The following is a 13,400-nucleotide window of genomic DNA, read 5'->3' as shown; positions in this document are numbered from 1 at the left end:
GTTTTTTGGGGGTTTTTTGTGGTTTGTTTTTTTGTTGGTTTTTTTGTTTTGTTTTGTTTTTTTTTTTACTTTTTTTCTGTTTTTTTCTAGAGAGTGAGAGAGAAAGAGAAAGAGAGAAGAACAGTCCTTATAACCAATGACTATACACATCTTTGGGGGAGGGAAAGGTTCTTGGGCAGACACATTTCAAACACAATCCCGAGACGCTTTGTGGCAAAATAGAGGTATACCTTGTTGCAATGTTTTTATAAATTTGTTTTAAAGAGGAAATTGAAAATCTATTTTTAATCACTTCAGACTTAAGAGGGGGTGGATCTCAACCAAACAAAACCAAAACCCCGCTACAGACATGCTAGAAGAGACCCAGGAAACAACCCCTTGTTAAGAGTAAACTAAAAACAACATTGCAAATCAATGCAGCTCCACCTTCCTGCAAGGAATCTTTCAACAATGCAGGGCTGAATCGTCTCTTTCCTGATGATGGAAAACTTACTGGAGCTTCTTTTGGCAAGGCTATCCCCAATATAGAAACAGCACCATTCGGATTGGGAGGGACCGAATAGAAAGTCCCTCTACCTTGGTTTCTCCCTAAGATGTGCAGTCAAATGAAAAGATTTTTTTTTTTTTTTTTTTTTTTGAGATCCACGGGTACAAATCCTTTACGTTTGGAAAACGTCTTTTTGATCCTCCTCTGATCATTGAAAAGCGCAGGGTTTGTGGTTCTTTTTAGTATTTTTTTCTAGTAAGATCCCATGATTGTCTTCACAGTGTTGCTACCATATTACCTTGTCTTTTCAAACATGACTCCGTTCATCTCATGGAACAGCTCCTTGCTAGGTTTCTTACGGGGTTGTTAAATATTCTTTCCCCCTAAATTTCGGAGTCACAACACGTTCACTTTCCCACTCTCTCCAACGGGATGAGGATAAGGGCAGAAACAACAACAACAGAAATTTGAGCGAATGTTCCTCATGCCTCAATAGGACTGGCTACCATGCTGTTGGGTGTATCTGGCAGCTGAGAGGACATTGATGCTACTTCACTTCCAGTAGAATTGGAACCAGGTCCTCCTTCTGAAAAATTAACCTGCCAAAAAAAAAAAAAAAAAAAAAAAAAAAAAAAAAAAAAAAAAAAAAAAAAAAAAAAAAAGGGGAAAAAAGAAGAAAAATAAGAAAAAGAAGTTTTGCTACAACTGTAAAAATCAAAGAAAAGTAGTAGGCAAAGGCAAAGAAGAACACAAAAATAAATACACAAGGCATGCAGCGGAATGGCCTGATACATCTCCACAGGAGGTTGTGTCACTGCTGCTTGCTCTGTTTAGCTTCCCCATTGACTTCACAGGAACCCTCTTCAGGCCTTTGGCCAAATAACCGAGAAAAAGTAGATTAAAAAAATAAAAAGAAAGGAAAAAAGGAGACTCAAAAATCAAACAAATAAACAAACAAACTTATTAATGAGGTCTTCTTCCCTGTCTTGAAAGAGTGGCAATCCCAACAGGATGTTCTAGTCAATTATTTAGGAGTGCATGTGTTTTCTTGACACGAAACTGAAAGGGTAACTTTTTCCCCTTTTGTGCACATACCAAAATAAACCTGGAAGGAGCATGCAGGAGCAGAAGGCATTTGAAGCCAACCATCCTCTTTCATTTGTGATTTGAAGGGGGTGCTATCTCTTCTTAATGAGAGTCAGTTTGATAAAAAAGGTCACACTATTCCATCCTAATGTGCCCCACTGCTCCCGTTAGTTTAGGAGCAGCGTAGGGAAAAGCCATGATTCGAAGGGTGGAGTTTGCTAATCCAAAAGCATTTCTTTGGCACCTATTTAGCTGGTCAATCCTGTGATTAAGGCCCTTTCCAGATTAGAGACGTGCCTTGAACAGCGGATGAATTGTCTATTCCATCCACTATTCTAATTTATTAGAATAAATTCTATTTATTTTAAGTCTTTTTGGTATCACAATTTGGTATCACAAATTATGTCGAATGTATATTAATAATTATCTGTCAATCTAATGATTTCTCTATCTATAACCATATGTGTATTTGAACTACCCATCTTCTATTCTATTCTTCTAATTTTTTTCTCTCTCTCTCTCTTTTTCGGCTATTCTATACAAAAACTCACTGCATCAAAGATTTCTAAAGTCTCATAATCAATTAAGGCACAGTCAAGTAAGGCAAGAAAAGGAGATAATTTTTCCTCCTGTCTGATGGATAGTTTAATTGAAGCAGGAAAAAGAAGGGTTGCTCTAGATGTAAGAGAATGCAAATAGTCCTGCTGCTGTGCTATGTTTCCCTGAGCAAGTGCAGTGTGCCAGTGAGGGAAACAAGCTGCAGACTGCTGTCGGGTAAAAGAAAAGTGATTCTGCAAGAGAGCATGGTACTAAGCCTAAAAGATTTGAATACGGTGTTAGATTCAGCTACAAACATTTTTCTTGCGTTGTTTCATGTAAGAAAAAAATGTCCAACAGATCATAAAAGGGTTTATATGTTAATTTTTCATATCTATTATTTTGAATTATTGAAATACCATACACAACGTACCTTATTATTTTAAAAATCTGATTTTAACACACTTAGGCCAGGAAACTGAATTAAGGTTGAACTTCTATCCTTAATTGACCTTGTTGGGCCTAAGTAGTGTAGATGATATGGTCCCATATAAGCTGCCAGGTGATGTAGGCAGAGAGTTAAGAACAGAATTTGTTCTAAAAGATCAGTTTTCTTTTGGCTTAAGGCAATTTATTATATTCTTGAATTTTTCACCTGAATACGTACTAACGATTTCCTTTCTAAAGAAGGACAACATTTAAAGTAAGCTATATATGTAGGTGCTTTTGTCTGGCTATGTAGTATATGAAGTTTCATCTAGAGATATATGCTTTAAAAAAGGACTTCAAAATTTTAATTGATTGATATGTGTGTGACAAAACAAGGGCCCGGGGTTGACATTGCAACGACATGTATTTAAAATTCACCCTATGGCATAAAGCCAAAATTGGCCCAAAGTGGGGAGGGTTGAATTTTTAATTTTTCACTTAGATTTGTGAACTGCTTTCACAAATGTAAGTACGATTAAGTGACATGTGAAGAATATTTTAGTTCTCTGGATGAGGTGCTTTCAGTTTTCAGGAGTGTGAAATCTGAGTTATTCTCAGACCTGGGTCAGGTCTTACCCAAACTCACAGTCAACTTGGCAAGAGCTCTGCTGTACACTAAGGTAGATTTATGCATCAACCCCTATGATATCAATTCAGTTCTCAGTGTTTCTAGGTGCTATCATGTCCACCTTGTAATTTCGGGAAAAATCAGCTAGTCTGGATTTCTCGTCTCACTGAGAGCATCCGGCACTTTTAATGAATCCCCGATTGCACTGCCCCTGATACCGGCTGGCCTGCTCCGGCTGGGAACCGACACTTACTAGTTGCTGAAAAGCAGGTTGGTCTATGTCACTCTGCAACGCGAAGTCACTCAGTACTTTCCAGGGCGGCTGGTAACTCTGCACCTCCACGGGGTTCGCCTGCAAACCACCGTCATGTCTCTCCGGACTAGCAGCCACCATAGGAGTTCCTGTCATCCCTTGGATATTCTGTAAACAGCCCAGCAAAAGATGTTAATGAGCTTGATTAGGTTCATTGTATATAAGTGCTGAGTCAATAAACTGCTTTCTATCTTATCTATACGGTCTCTTGTATTTGCTTTGTTAATCTGTTGTGAATGTCTTACTCTATTCTACTCTAGGTCAGCCTGTTTCTACCCGCTGCATTTATCACAGTGGAAGTTTACTTTCTTTCCCTTTAATCCTCCTATTCGTCTCAAGGCATACTGCCTCCGTCCTAAGCTTTCTTAAATATGATAATTTCGTATCTCGACTGCCGATGCACGTCTCAGAACAAGAAACGGTTAATTCTACTCCCTTCCTATGTCGCATCCAGGTTGGTTTTGTTCTGTGTGACCTTAACTAGATCGTATATCCACTGCACGGCATCCGCTGGGGTACGTCATTACCTCTCTCTTAAAAACAAAACAAAACAAAACAAAGCAAAACAAAACAAAATAGCCCTCCCAGTATGTCTTGTGGTGCAGGAACAGTGTACAATATAACTCCAAGCCTCGACGAATAGATTGTTCAGGAAAGTTAATAACACCGTGTTTTATTGCATTCCAACAGGGTAAAATGAAACTCCTTAAATTCCACTTAACTAGGCAGCCTTATGAATTAATAGTCATTCTCAGGTCAGTCAATATACACAGGGAGAGTAACAGACTCTTATTGAAGTGGACTAGCGACAATAGAAAGAAAAAAACAATTGGCTTAAAATGGAGACAATCTGTTCTGCTTTCCGTTTGTTTGCATCACGCACGCTTATGTCCGCAGGCAACAACTCAAAATATACAAAACTATCTATAAATTAACCTGTAAACACGATGGTAACTCCGAAAAATTTGCATTGCATTTGTATTTTTCTACAGTAAGTGCACTGACAAACACACAACTATCACACCTATACAAACTGTAGTATATAAAGTGCTAAGAAAAACACATCTAAATTCCCTTATGCCTTTTTTTTCCTCTTTTTTTTTCCTTTTTCTTTTTTTTTTTTTTCCTGCTGGATTTACTCCTGTTTAAAACGAGGAAAGAGAGTGAAAACGTCATTTTCCCCTTAAGAAGTCCTTTGCATTTGCAGTGTCAGTATTACACAAAGCTGGGCTTACTATATCCCATGATCCCTCCAGGTCAAAATTCACGCTGCAGAGAAGAAATTAGTCTAAGCCGCTGCGTATCTTTAGCCTCGCAAAAGATATGGGTTCGCGTAAGCAGCCTATATAGGCTCCTCGCTGTCGTCTGTTTCGATTGCACTGACTGCAGAAACAAACGGGTAATAGCTAAGAGGTACAGTTTTCTTTGTTTTAAGGGAGTTCGCAAAAAATCAAAAGCAACAAACCGAGCCCTGAGGCTGTCCGGGCCGGACGTATCCCAGGCGTTTAGCCTTGGAAATTAAGGCAGAACACCGACAGAGGCTGAAGCCACTTACAGTTTTGTCATTGGGTTGCTGCTGCTGAAGTTGCTTCATCATAATGCTCCTTTTTTTGTCCTTGCATCTCTTGTTTTGAAACCAAACCCTGATGACCCTCGGGCTAAGGCCAGTCATTTCTACCAGTTGCTCTTTCATGAGGGCGTCAGGCCTGGGGTTGGCAGCGTAGCAGGTCCTCAAAGTGTGAAGCTGTTTTTCATTGAGGACAGTCCGGACTCGGGTGGTCTTCTCGGGCTGCTTGTGGACGTGGGGCCGCAGAGCTGGCTGTCTGGCAGAGATAGGTTCTGCTGTAGGGGAAGGGAGGAACAGGATCCCCATGAGTAGGAAGCAGAGAGTCTGCAGAGACTATGAATCTAAGCTGGTGGGACAGGGAGAGGGGGGCGGGGGGGCCGGTGATGAACCCTCTTTCAAAGGCCATTCAAACACTCAGATCTATCGGAGCTGTTGCAGACTCCTCTGCTTTATGCGCTGGTAGAGTGACTGACATTTCTAACTCCTCAGATAATTAATTTGCAAAAACAAACCACCCCCCTAAAACCCTTAATGACAGAAGCTTGAACCTGTGTGAGACTTGACAGGGGAGGGCGAGTTTGCTAAGGTGTATGTGTACTAGGAAAGGAGTGGGAGGGTTTTGTGTGTTTATTTCCTGACAAATCACCAAACCAGATTTTTGGCCCGAAAATTAATGAAAGAATACTTCTTAAATTAATCATAATTTGAGTCTGCTTCTTGTATAGTGAATCTAGCTGAATTTAGCCAGAAGCCGCCATAACGTGCAATACCTCCCAGTGGTTTGATGCTTCCAAATCAAAGCAAAACAAGCTAAATCCTCTGCACCAAGCCCATGGAGGAAAAGCCTGTGAGAGCCCTGTATACCAAAGCACAGAGGATGGTGTCTGTCTTAGAAAGTGAAGGTGTTAGGTGAATTTGTTTAGACTTCAGAAGAATATTAAAAAAAAAAAAAAAGTTTATCTGATTCTTTAAAAAGGAGAGCAAGCCCAGTAACCCGTGGAAACCGTCAAGAAATGCAAACCTACGGGTAGCATCACATCAAGTGCTAGAAATGTTCCTGTAATTCTGCCATTCTTCTGTCCGTTGTGTAGCTACAGCTGTGTAGGTGTAAATTGACTGAGTCAAGGGAAAAATAAAAACACTGCTATTTTTTCCCCTAAAACTGTTTAGCTAACATTCTGAGGTTCTCGCTTCTGTGCAGTCGGATTCCGGTTTCTTTGATTATAATAGTACATCAGCAAATGCGATGAAGACAATACGAAGGCTTCAAATCTTATCAGTATACCTGCCGGCACAATAAGGCTTTCGGAGACATGCACAAACACGTTATAGGGAGCACAGTCTCTCTAGAATTCTGCCCTGATCAGGTACAGGATTATTTCTCCCTAAATATAAGAATGTCACCTGAAAGCAGCTCAGAAGAGGGAAACGAGCCCGTTTTAGCATAGCTAAACATTGCAAATAACCTTCCGAGTTACAGTTACATGCACAGCAATAATGCCGGCCGATCTTGTGTTGTCCAGCATAGTTTGCTTCAGAGAGTGTCCCTTCCTAAAGCTAAGAGTCTCTGAGTATCTGACGTGCCACGTCGAGAACTACAAGTGTGAGTGAAGTTGTAAGGTGGGGCGAGTCTGAAGTTACTAGGCTGAGTTTTGAGATGAAATTCTCATCAAATCACAAGAAATATTTCAAGAAGGTAGAGTCACTTTAAAAGGCAATTACCGAAGATTAGCCTGTTGACAGTTTTAAATTACAGCCTAAGCGCTCGCCTGTACTTATGAAGTCTATCTCTTTTAGGACCCCACTTCCTCCAGCGTTCAGAACAGCTTCTGCACACTCTCCTGAGGCGGCCGGGGGATCGGCCGGCGTTTTGCCGTAGACCTGCTCCCCGCAGCGGCTCGTCCCTCTCCGGCTCAGACTCAGGCTCAGGGCTCGGGAGAGCGTGACGGAGGACTCCCGCCCGCGGTGCGCGTTGGGGGCAGGAGGAGCGGGGGTGCGGCCCCTCCGCAGGTGTCCCGCCTCACGCGTCCCGCGAACCCGGGCGTTTCTCGCGGCAGCAGGACCCGCGGCAGCCCCGGGCATGGGGCAGTCGCCCGCCGCCTCTCCAAGGAGGTGCGGAACCCTCTGGGAGCGTGGAGCTCTCCCGTCCGCCCTGCGTGGGGCCGGGCATGGCCAAACCCCGCGGGCTCCCGCGGCGCTGGGCGCGGGCGGTACCTGCCATCTGCAGCGGCCGGGCGGGGTGCAGGGGGCTGAGGGGGTCCCCACCGCCCAGGCTGGCCCGCTCCACCACGTCGTGGTCCGCCCGGCAGAAGAGGCCGTCCTCCCGCAGCGCGAATTCATCGCCAGGGATGAGCTGGCGGCTGCAGGCCACGCAGCGGAAACATTCGATGTGGTACACCTTGGCGCGGGCGCGCATCACGAAGTCATTCTTGCTGAAGCCGATGCTGCATTTGGCGCACTTGATGCCGTATAACCTGATCAGGGCCCAGCCCAGAAAGAAGGAGAAGGGAGGGAAGGAGGGAGAGCACAGGAGGGGGAAGGGGAGGGTAGGGAAGGGGCGGGGGGGAGAAAGGAAAGGAAAAAAGAAAGAAGTTTTCACTCCCGCTCGTGGGCAGCCCCTGGCCCCGTATAGACGCGCCACACGCAATCCACTTCTTTAAAAAGTACGAAAAATAAAGAAACCAGAAGAGGAAAGGAGTAAGCCGGGTTCGTTTGTTGTCCGTGCGCTGATCCCCATGCCGTAAAAGGTGGAGGGGACCCGAAAGCACCAGTGGAAGAGTGGTGAGGCAAAAAGCGTAAGGAGAAAAAAAAAGGACCCCTTTGCTTCCCGAGGAGATCCGACCTCTCCCTGCTGCCCCAGCGCCCGAGCTGAAGAGGGAGTGGGGCCGTTCCTGCCCTCTCCCTGCCTCCTCACCTGACCTAACCTGGCCTGGGACTGAACTGGACTACCCGGGTATACCGCGGAAAGGTGACGCTGCCAAAGCTGCCATGCACTCCCCACGCACAAACCTGCCAGCCTCACAAAACTATCATATTCATTTGAGCGGAACCCACTAAGGACTTGTGCCGCTTAATGTGTGCCTGGACTGCCGTTAGCTTAGCCTCTGAAACGCAGCAGGGGTGGCTGCCAGTGCACAGCCTCTTCCTCTCGTCCCCTCTCACCAGGTTAATTTTATACAACAATATAAGCATACACGTCTCCTCAGGCTTACATATATAGTAACGTAACTCCTCTCTTCTGCCTCCAAATAAAAGGCAGTTTGGGTGCTCTGGCTTTGCAGCCTGTCCCTTCTTCATCCTCCCTACTCTGTTTTCCCTTCTTCTGCCGCTCCCACCTTGAGCTAGGGCTCAAGCCTTCTTGCAGGAATGAGAGGGCAGCTCCTTGCTGACAACCCCAGAAGGCAAATAATAGGTTTTAGGAGTGGGTGGCGGGCTCCTCGTCTCCCGTGGAGGAAAGGGGGGCAGTTCACCCATCAGCAGATAAACACGAGAAATTCTCCAACTCTGGTGTCTAGCACTGCAGTCTTTTGGCTCCCAACGAGTGCTCTTTAGCCAGAAGCCTTCTTGATACGATGTAAAATTAACAACTTTCTGCAAATGTACGGATATATGCACATATGCATGCTCATGATCCATAGAACTGTGAAAACTGCTCCTAAAACTGAGATAATATTTATTCCTACTCATTTCCTCACCAGTATACTTTCTTGGAGATACAGTCTGTAAAACATGTATGTGGGTACAGATGTTATTTAAACACTTCTTTAGCTGCTACGGCTATAAAGGTGTGTTAGTCCTGTATTCAGAGCTACATATATCCAAATTATAAAGTTTTGAGAAGAAAACCCCCAAACAAACAGCTAAACAGCAGAAGAACAGAGTGATCATAAAGCATGTGCATTCATATGTACAAAAGTTGTGGTAGTTGCCCACAGGATTGACACCTATAGATTGGCTCACGGTCTAATTCAAAGTCACCTTGCATGTAACATACATATTCCTTTTTAAATTGTAGCAAATTAAATGTATTCCATATTAACTTAAAAGAGTGGTGGGGGTTTTTTTTGTTTTTTTCTGCTTACATTTCTCCCGCTGAGTTCCATCAGGAGGTAAGTGAACACAATTCAGTCCGAACGTTTTCCTTTCATTTGAAATCAGTGAAAGGACAACACTTAAAAGAATGGCCCCAAGTTCGTTTAAAAGTAAAGAATAAATAACTAAATAAATAAATAAATAAAGCTTAAAAGCTCTGGTTTTCGTCATTATAAAACTTGGAGAATAATCTCACAATGGCTTGAAGGAATGGTCTGTTTATAAATTGTGCACTGGAGCAGGAAGGAGTCAAGGGGTTTATTCAGTTCAGAATTGCACAAAAATCAGACGATATTTTAGGTGTCTCAGGGACTTGCTTCCAAAACTTTCTGTAAAAAAAAAATACTTTTCATACCACAGTGTCATTCAAACTTCTGATTTGGTAAACCCAGTAGGTGACACTGAAATGGATCAGCATGACCCAAGAGCACAAATAATAAACACACTCGAAATTCCTGCTTTGGTTTCTCTATAGTGTCAGGATTGGCAACGTTCACATTTTATCAGTTACCAGATTTTAATGTGAGGAAGGAAGCGGTTCCATTATCTAAATATACCCAATTGTTCGCGAACAGATGATGGGCAATTTGATCTGGTCTGTCTAATTCATCAGCACAGATAAGATAAGAAAGCAAAGGCAGTCAGATATCACCAAAGGGGTTAATATTTAAAAAGATTAAATGTCAATTATTTTAGCTAAGAAACATTTCAGTCTAGGTTTTAACATCGCCATAAAAGGAATCTTCAATATGAAGGAAATTTGCTTTTTGTTTTTGTTTTCCTTTTGCTTTCTGTTTTAGACAGGCCTGGTTTAAGTATTTTTTTTTTTCACCCGTGTATTTATTTTTGCGGCATACACGCTTGAAGAGTCTTTCTTATGAATGCCATTCTGCCTTTGCAAAAACACAGAGGGATGCTTTTCTCAGGTTGCGTTAGAAAGCAATCACTTCTATATTGCTAATAATATCTACATGGTTAAAAATATCCATTACCTACGATTTCCCACTTTGTTAGAATCAGAGGTTTACTTGACAAAGTCCTCAGAAAGATCGTACACAGTCCCGAACCTAGTTTTGTTTATACAGAAATTTGCATTTGAATTTATGGAAAAAAACTTCACGACTACCTTTTTTCCTTGCCGGTCTGTCTATGGGAAACCACGTAAAAATATACCAGTTGTCTTTAACCTCTTCCTCTCAATTTTTCCTCTTTATGCGTCTGTCAAATTTATAAACTTAAAAATAAAAATAAAATCTCACCGAAGAATTAAACAACATAAAAATAAAATCTCACCGAAGAATTAAATATAAATGGCGTACCTGATATAATCTCTTTTACAGTAGGTTTTGCCATCCCTAACAAAGCACGTACAGGTCTCGTCCAAATACTGATTACACTCTGCACACTTCAAACACGCCGCATGCCATTCCAAATCCGGAGAAACCCTCAGAATATACTGATCGTGAATTTGATTGCCGCAACCAACACATAGGGAAATCAGACGTTTTTCTGAAATGAAAATAAATACATGATTGACTAACCGTTTACTCTCCTACAGAGATAAACACACTTTTAATGCCATTCCCTTATAAAGCGTATTCTGAGAGTGTTGTTGTTTGTGTTTTGCCTTTTTTGTTTGTTTTGAGGGATTTTGTGTGGGTTTTGGGGGTTTTTTAAATGGGTTTATTGGTCTTGGGTTTGGGGTTTTTTTTTGTATTGCACTTTTGGATGATAACTGAAGTGTGCCATCAAAACCTTGCCTCGTTAAGAAAGGAGGCGGAACATATGGTAAAACGCAAATGTGAAGAGTCTTTGGGGTGAAGGTCCTCATTTCACAAGCCTTGCATGGAATCAAAACTCCAAACCCTCATGTTGTTTTATTTTTATTTTATTATTTTCTTGGTTGAATGCCCTGCCTTAGGAGGACAGAAGCTCTGTGTATTATTTCATATTTTAAGAGGCTGTGACTGGAAACGATGAAGCATGGCTGCGTGCACTTTCCATTCAGACTTTTCCCTCAGAAGAGGGGAGTCGAGGCTTCTAGCAAGAACGAGCATCATTAAGGTTGTCATTTGCTGCCTTTGCAAGCCTAATACGAACTACCCTAGACCGACTAGGTGCTGGACAGTTAGCCTCACCGCAGTCTATCACAAGAAGAACTTAAGGCTCCATGTTTGGAGATCCCATTAAAATCCTGTCTGCTCCACAAACTTTAAAAGAGAGCAGAACCCCAGGCTGTTAACATATAACGCTACGACGTTAAAACAGAGTAAGCATGCAGGCATGGCAACAAAGGCACCTTCTATACCATTCAAATGAAGTTCAGCACTAGCAGTTCGCCTGCCTGAGACGGTTACAATAGACAGCACATTTATTCCAACAACGGTAAAGATTCCGCCTTACTTTTTGGTGGGTCTCCCATGTCTCCCATATCTGAAAGAGGGTGTAATGTCCACAGTGAAATGGTGTACGGTTTCGTTTTAAGACCCCAAAGTAGGTTTGTAAGCTGTCGCTAAAAACAAAAATAAAATTAAAAAAAAAAAAAGTCGTGATAATAAAAAGAAAAAAATCGAAATCGGGAAAAAAGAAAAAAAAAAAAAAAAGAAAATGGCACAAAACACCACCGGCGTGGGGAGACAGTGTCAGGGCTGCGGAGCGCTCAGGGGGCGCGCGGTGCGGGGCGCGGCGCCGGAGCGCGGCGGGATCCGGCCGCGCGGCGCGGAGCGGAGCGGTGGCGGTGCGGTGGCGGTGCGGTAGCGGCGCGGGGCGGCGCAGTGTCGGTGCGGCGCAGTGTCGGTGCGGCGCGGTGCAGTGCCGGTGCGGAGGCGCGGCGGTGCCGAGCTGGGCGCTGGCGGCTGCGGGCACTCGCCTCACCCTTATCTCTTACTCAAACTTCTCTGCTCCAACTCAGCCCGCTCGCCATTGGCCCGACGTCACGCGCGGGGACGTCACGCCCGCGCGCGCCCATTGGCGGCGGGCGGCGCGGCGCAGCGGCCCCCCCATTATCGTGTGTCGGCGTCTGGCGGCGCCGCGGGCCCGGCTCGGGTTCGCCCGGGCAACTTTTCCCCCCGCTCCTTATTTGTGTTTCCCCCCTTTTATACTTCTTGTTCGATTCTCCTCCATCTCCACCGCTTATCTCCCGTTACACCTTTCGTTTTGCTTTCCCCGAGCCCCGGCTCGGGCTCCTTCACCTTCTCCCCCACCACCGGGTTTGCCTTACCCTGTATACCATTTCCATCCATACATATATACATATATATATATATGTCTGTATATACATATATATATATATACACACACACACACATATGTGTGTACACATACTATTTTTATTAGCCCAACTATTTCCTTTAGGAACGTTTATCTTTCCACGCTCCGGTTTGGCCAGGCGGAACTGCCCCGAGTTCCCCGAGGGAGGGCAGGGTGGGTAGGCTGGGCATGGCCCCAGCCGCGAGATGGGACGGTTTGTGTTTACCCTCCAGCCTCCTTTTCTCTTAAAACCGCGGATAAAATCTTCATGTATTTCTATTAAATACAAGGTCCAAGGAGGTGCAAATATTTACCTTAAATTGTCTCTCAAGAACTTCTGCCTTTCCCCAAGGAGAATCCCTTAAAATTCTTATTAAAAAAGGTGCAGAGAAGACGCACACTTGCTGTTAGAAAGGATCTGCTGCGCTGCTCCCTGGAGGCGTTATGGGAATTCCTCAGCCGAGAGCCGCGGCCAAGCGGGGTGCGGTGTGCTGCGGCTGCTCAGGGGCGCATGGTGCACCTCGGACTCCAGCGGGCAGTTATTTGAAAATTTCCCAAACCAGGCAAAATGCAACTTTTCCTTGGGCACTGATTTCTTTGTGTGTGTTTTTCAAAGGGCAGGCTCCCCTTCGGTTACTCTGTGCCTGTCGTTTAGCCTGTGTGAGGAACTGTACCCGTTCCCGAGCGTGTCCGCCCCATGCCCTTCTGACACCCACCCTCTCCACCCCGCGATTTAAACGTCCCCTTTGAGTTTGTTTAGATCCCATTTTTGTCTTCTGTTTCATATGGACTATTACACCGCCCTCAACAACGTAGTGTAGAAGTGCCCTCCAATCGCTATGCACCAGGAAAATATATCTGTTTTCAATGTCCTATGTTTTTAAAAGGCAACTGAGTTTGGGTGTAAGAGAGGCAAAGCCATATTAATGCAGAATATTTTACCTAGGAGAAATCTGCTTGAAAGGAAACAGTCAAGAAACAGTTCTGAAACTCACATTTGCTGATGAGACAG

At 44.0% G+C, this 13,400-nt stretch overlaps 1 protein-coding gene across 1 annotated transcript; it reads right to left on the bottom strand.

Moving 5' to 3' along the window:
• Positions 1 to 638: 638 nt before the first annotated feature.
• Positions 639 to 11,858, bottom strand: ISL1 (ISL LIM homeobox 1). The gene is made up of 7 exons (XM_050328862.1): positions 11,764 to 11,858; positions 11,543 to 11,651; positions 10,459 to 10,648; positions 7,262 to 7,521; positions 5,036 to 5,322; positions 3,421 to 3,588; positions 639 to 1,086 (listed from the first exon to the last, which is right to left on the bottom strand). The coding sequence occupies exons 2-7, from the start codon at positions 11,568 to 11,570 to the stop codon at positions 970 to 972; spliced, it is 1,050 nt and encodes a 349-aa protein (XP_050184819.1). The 5' UTR covers positions 11,571 to 11,651; positions 11,764 to 11,858; the 3' UTR covers positions 639 to 969.
• Positions 11,859 to 13,400: the final 1,542 nt, after the last annotated feature.

This window comes from Myiozetetes cayanensis, unplaced genomic scaffold (assembly GCF_022539395.1).
Source record: "Myiozetetes cayanensis isolate MyiCay16 unplaced genomic scaffold, myiCay2020 scf4, whole genome shotgun sequence".
In the NCBI taxonomy this organism is placed as follows: Eukaryota; Metazoa; Chordata; class Aves; order Passeriformes; family Tyrannidae; genus Myiozetetes; species Myiozetetes cayanensis.
Note: the sequence above shows the minus strand (reverse complement) of the source record. Positions and strands in the feature narration are given on the sequence as shown.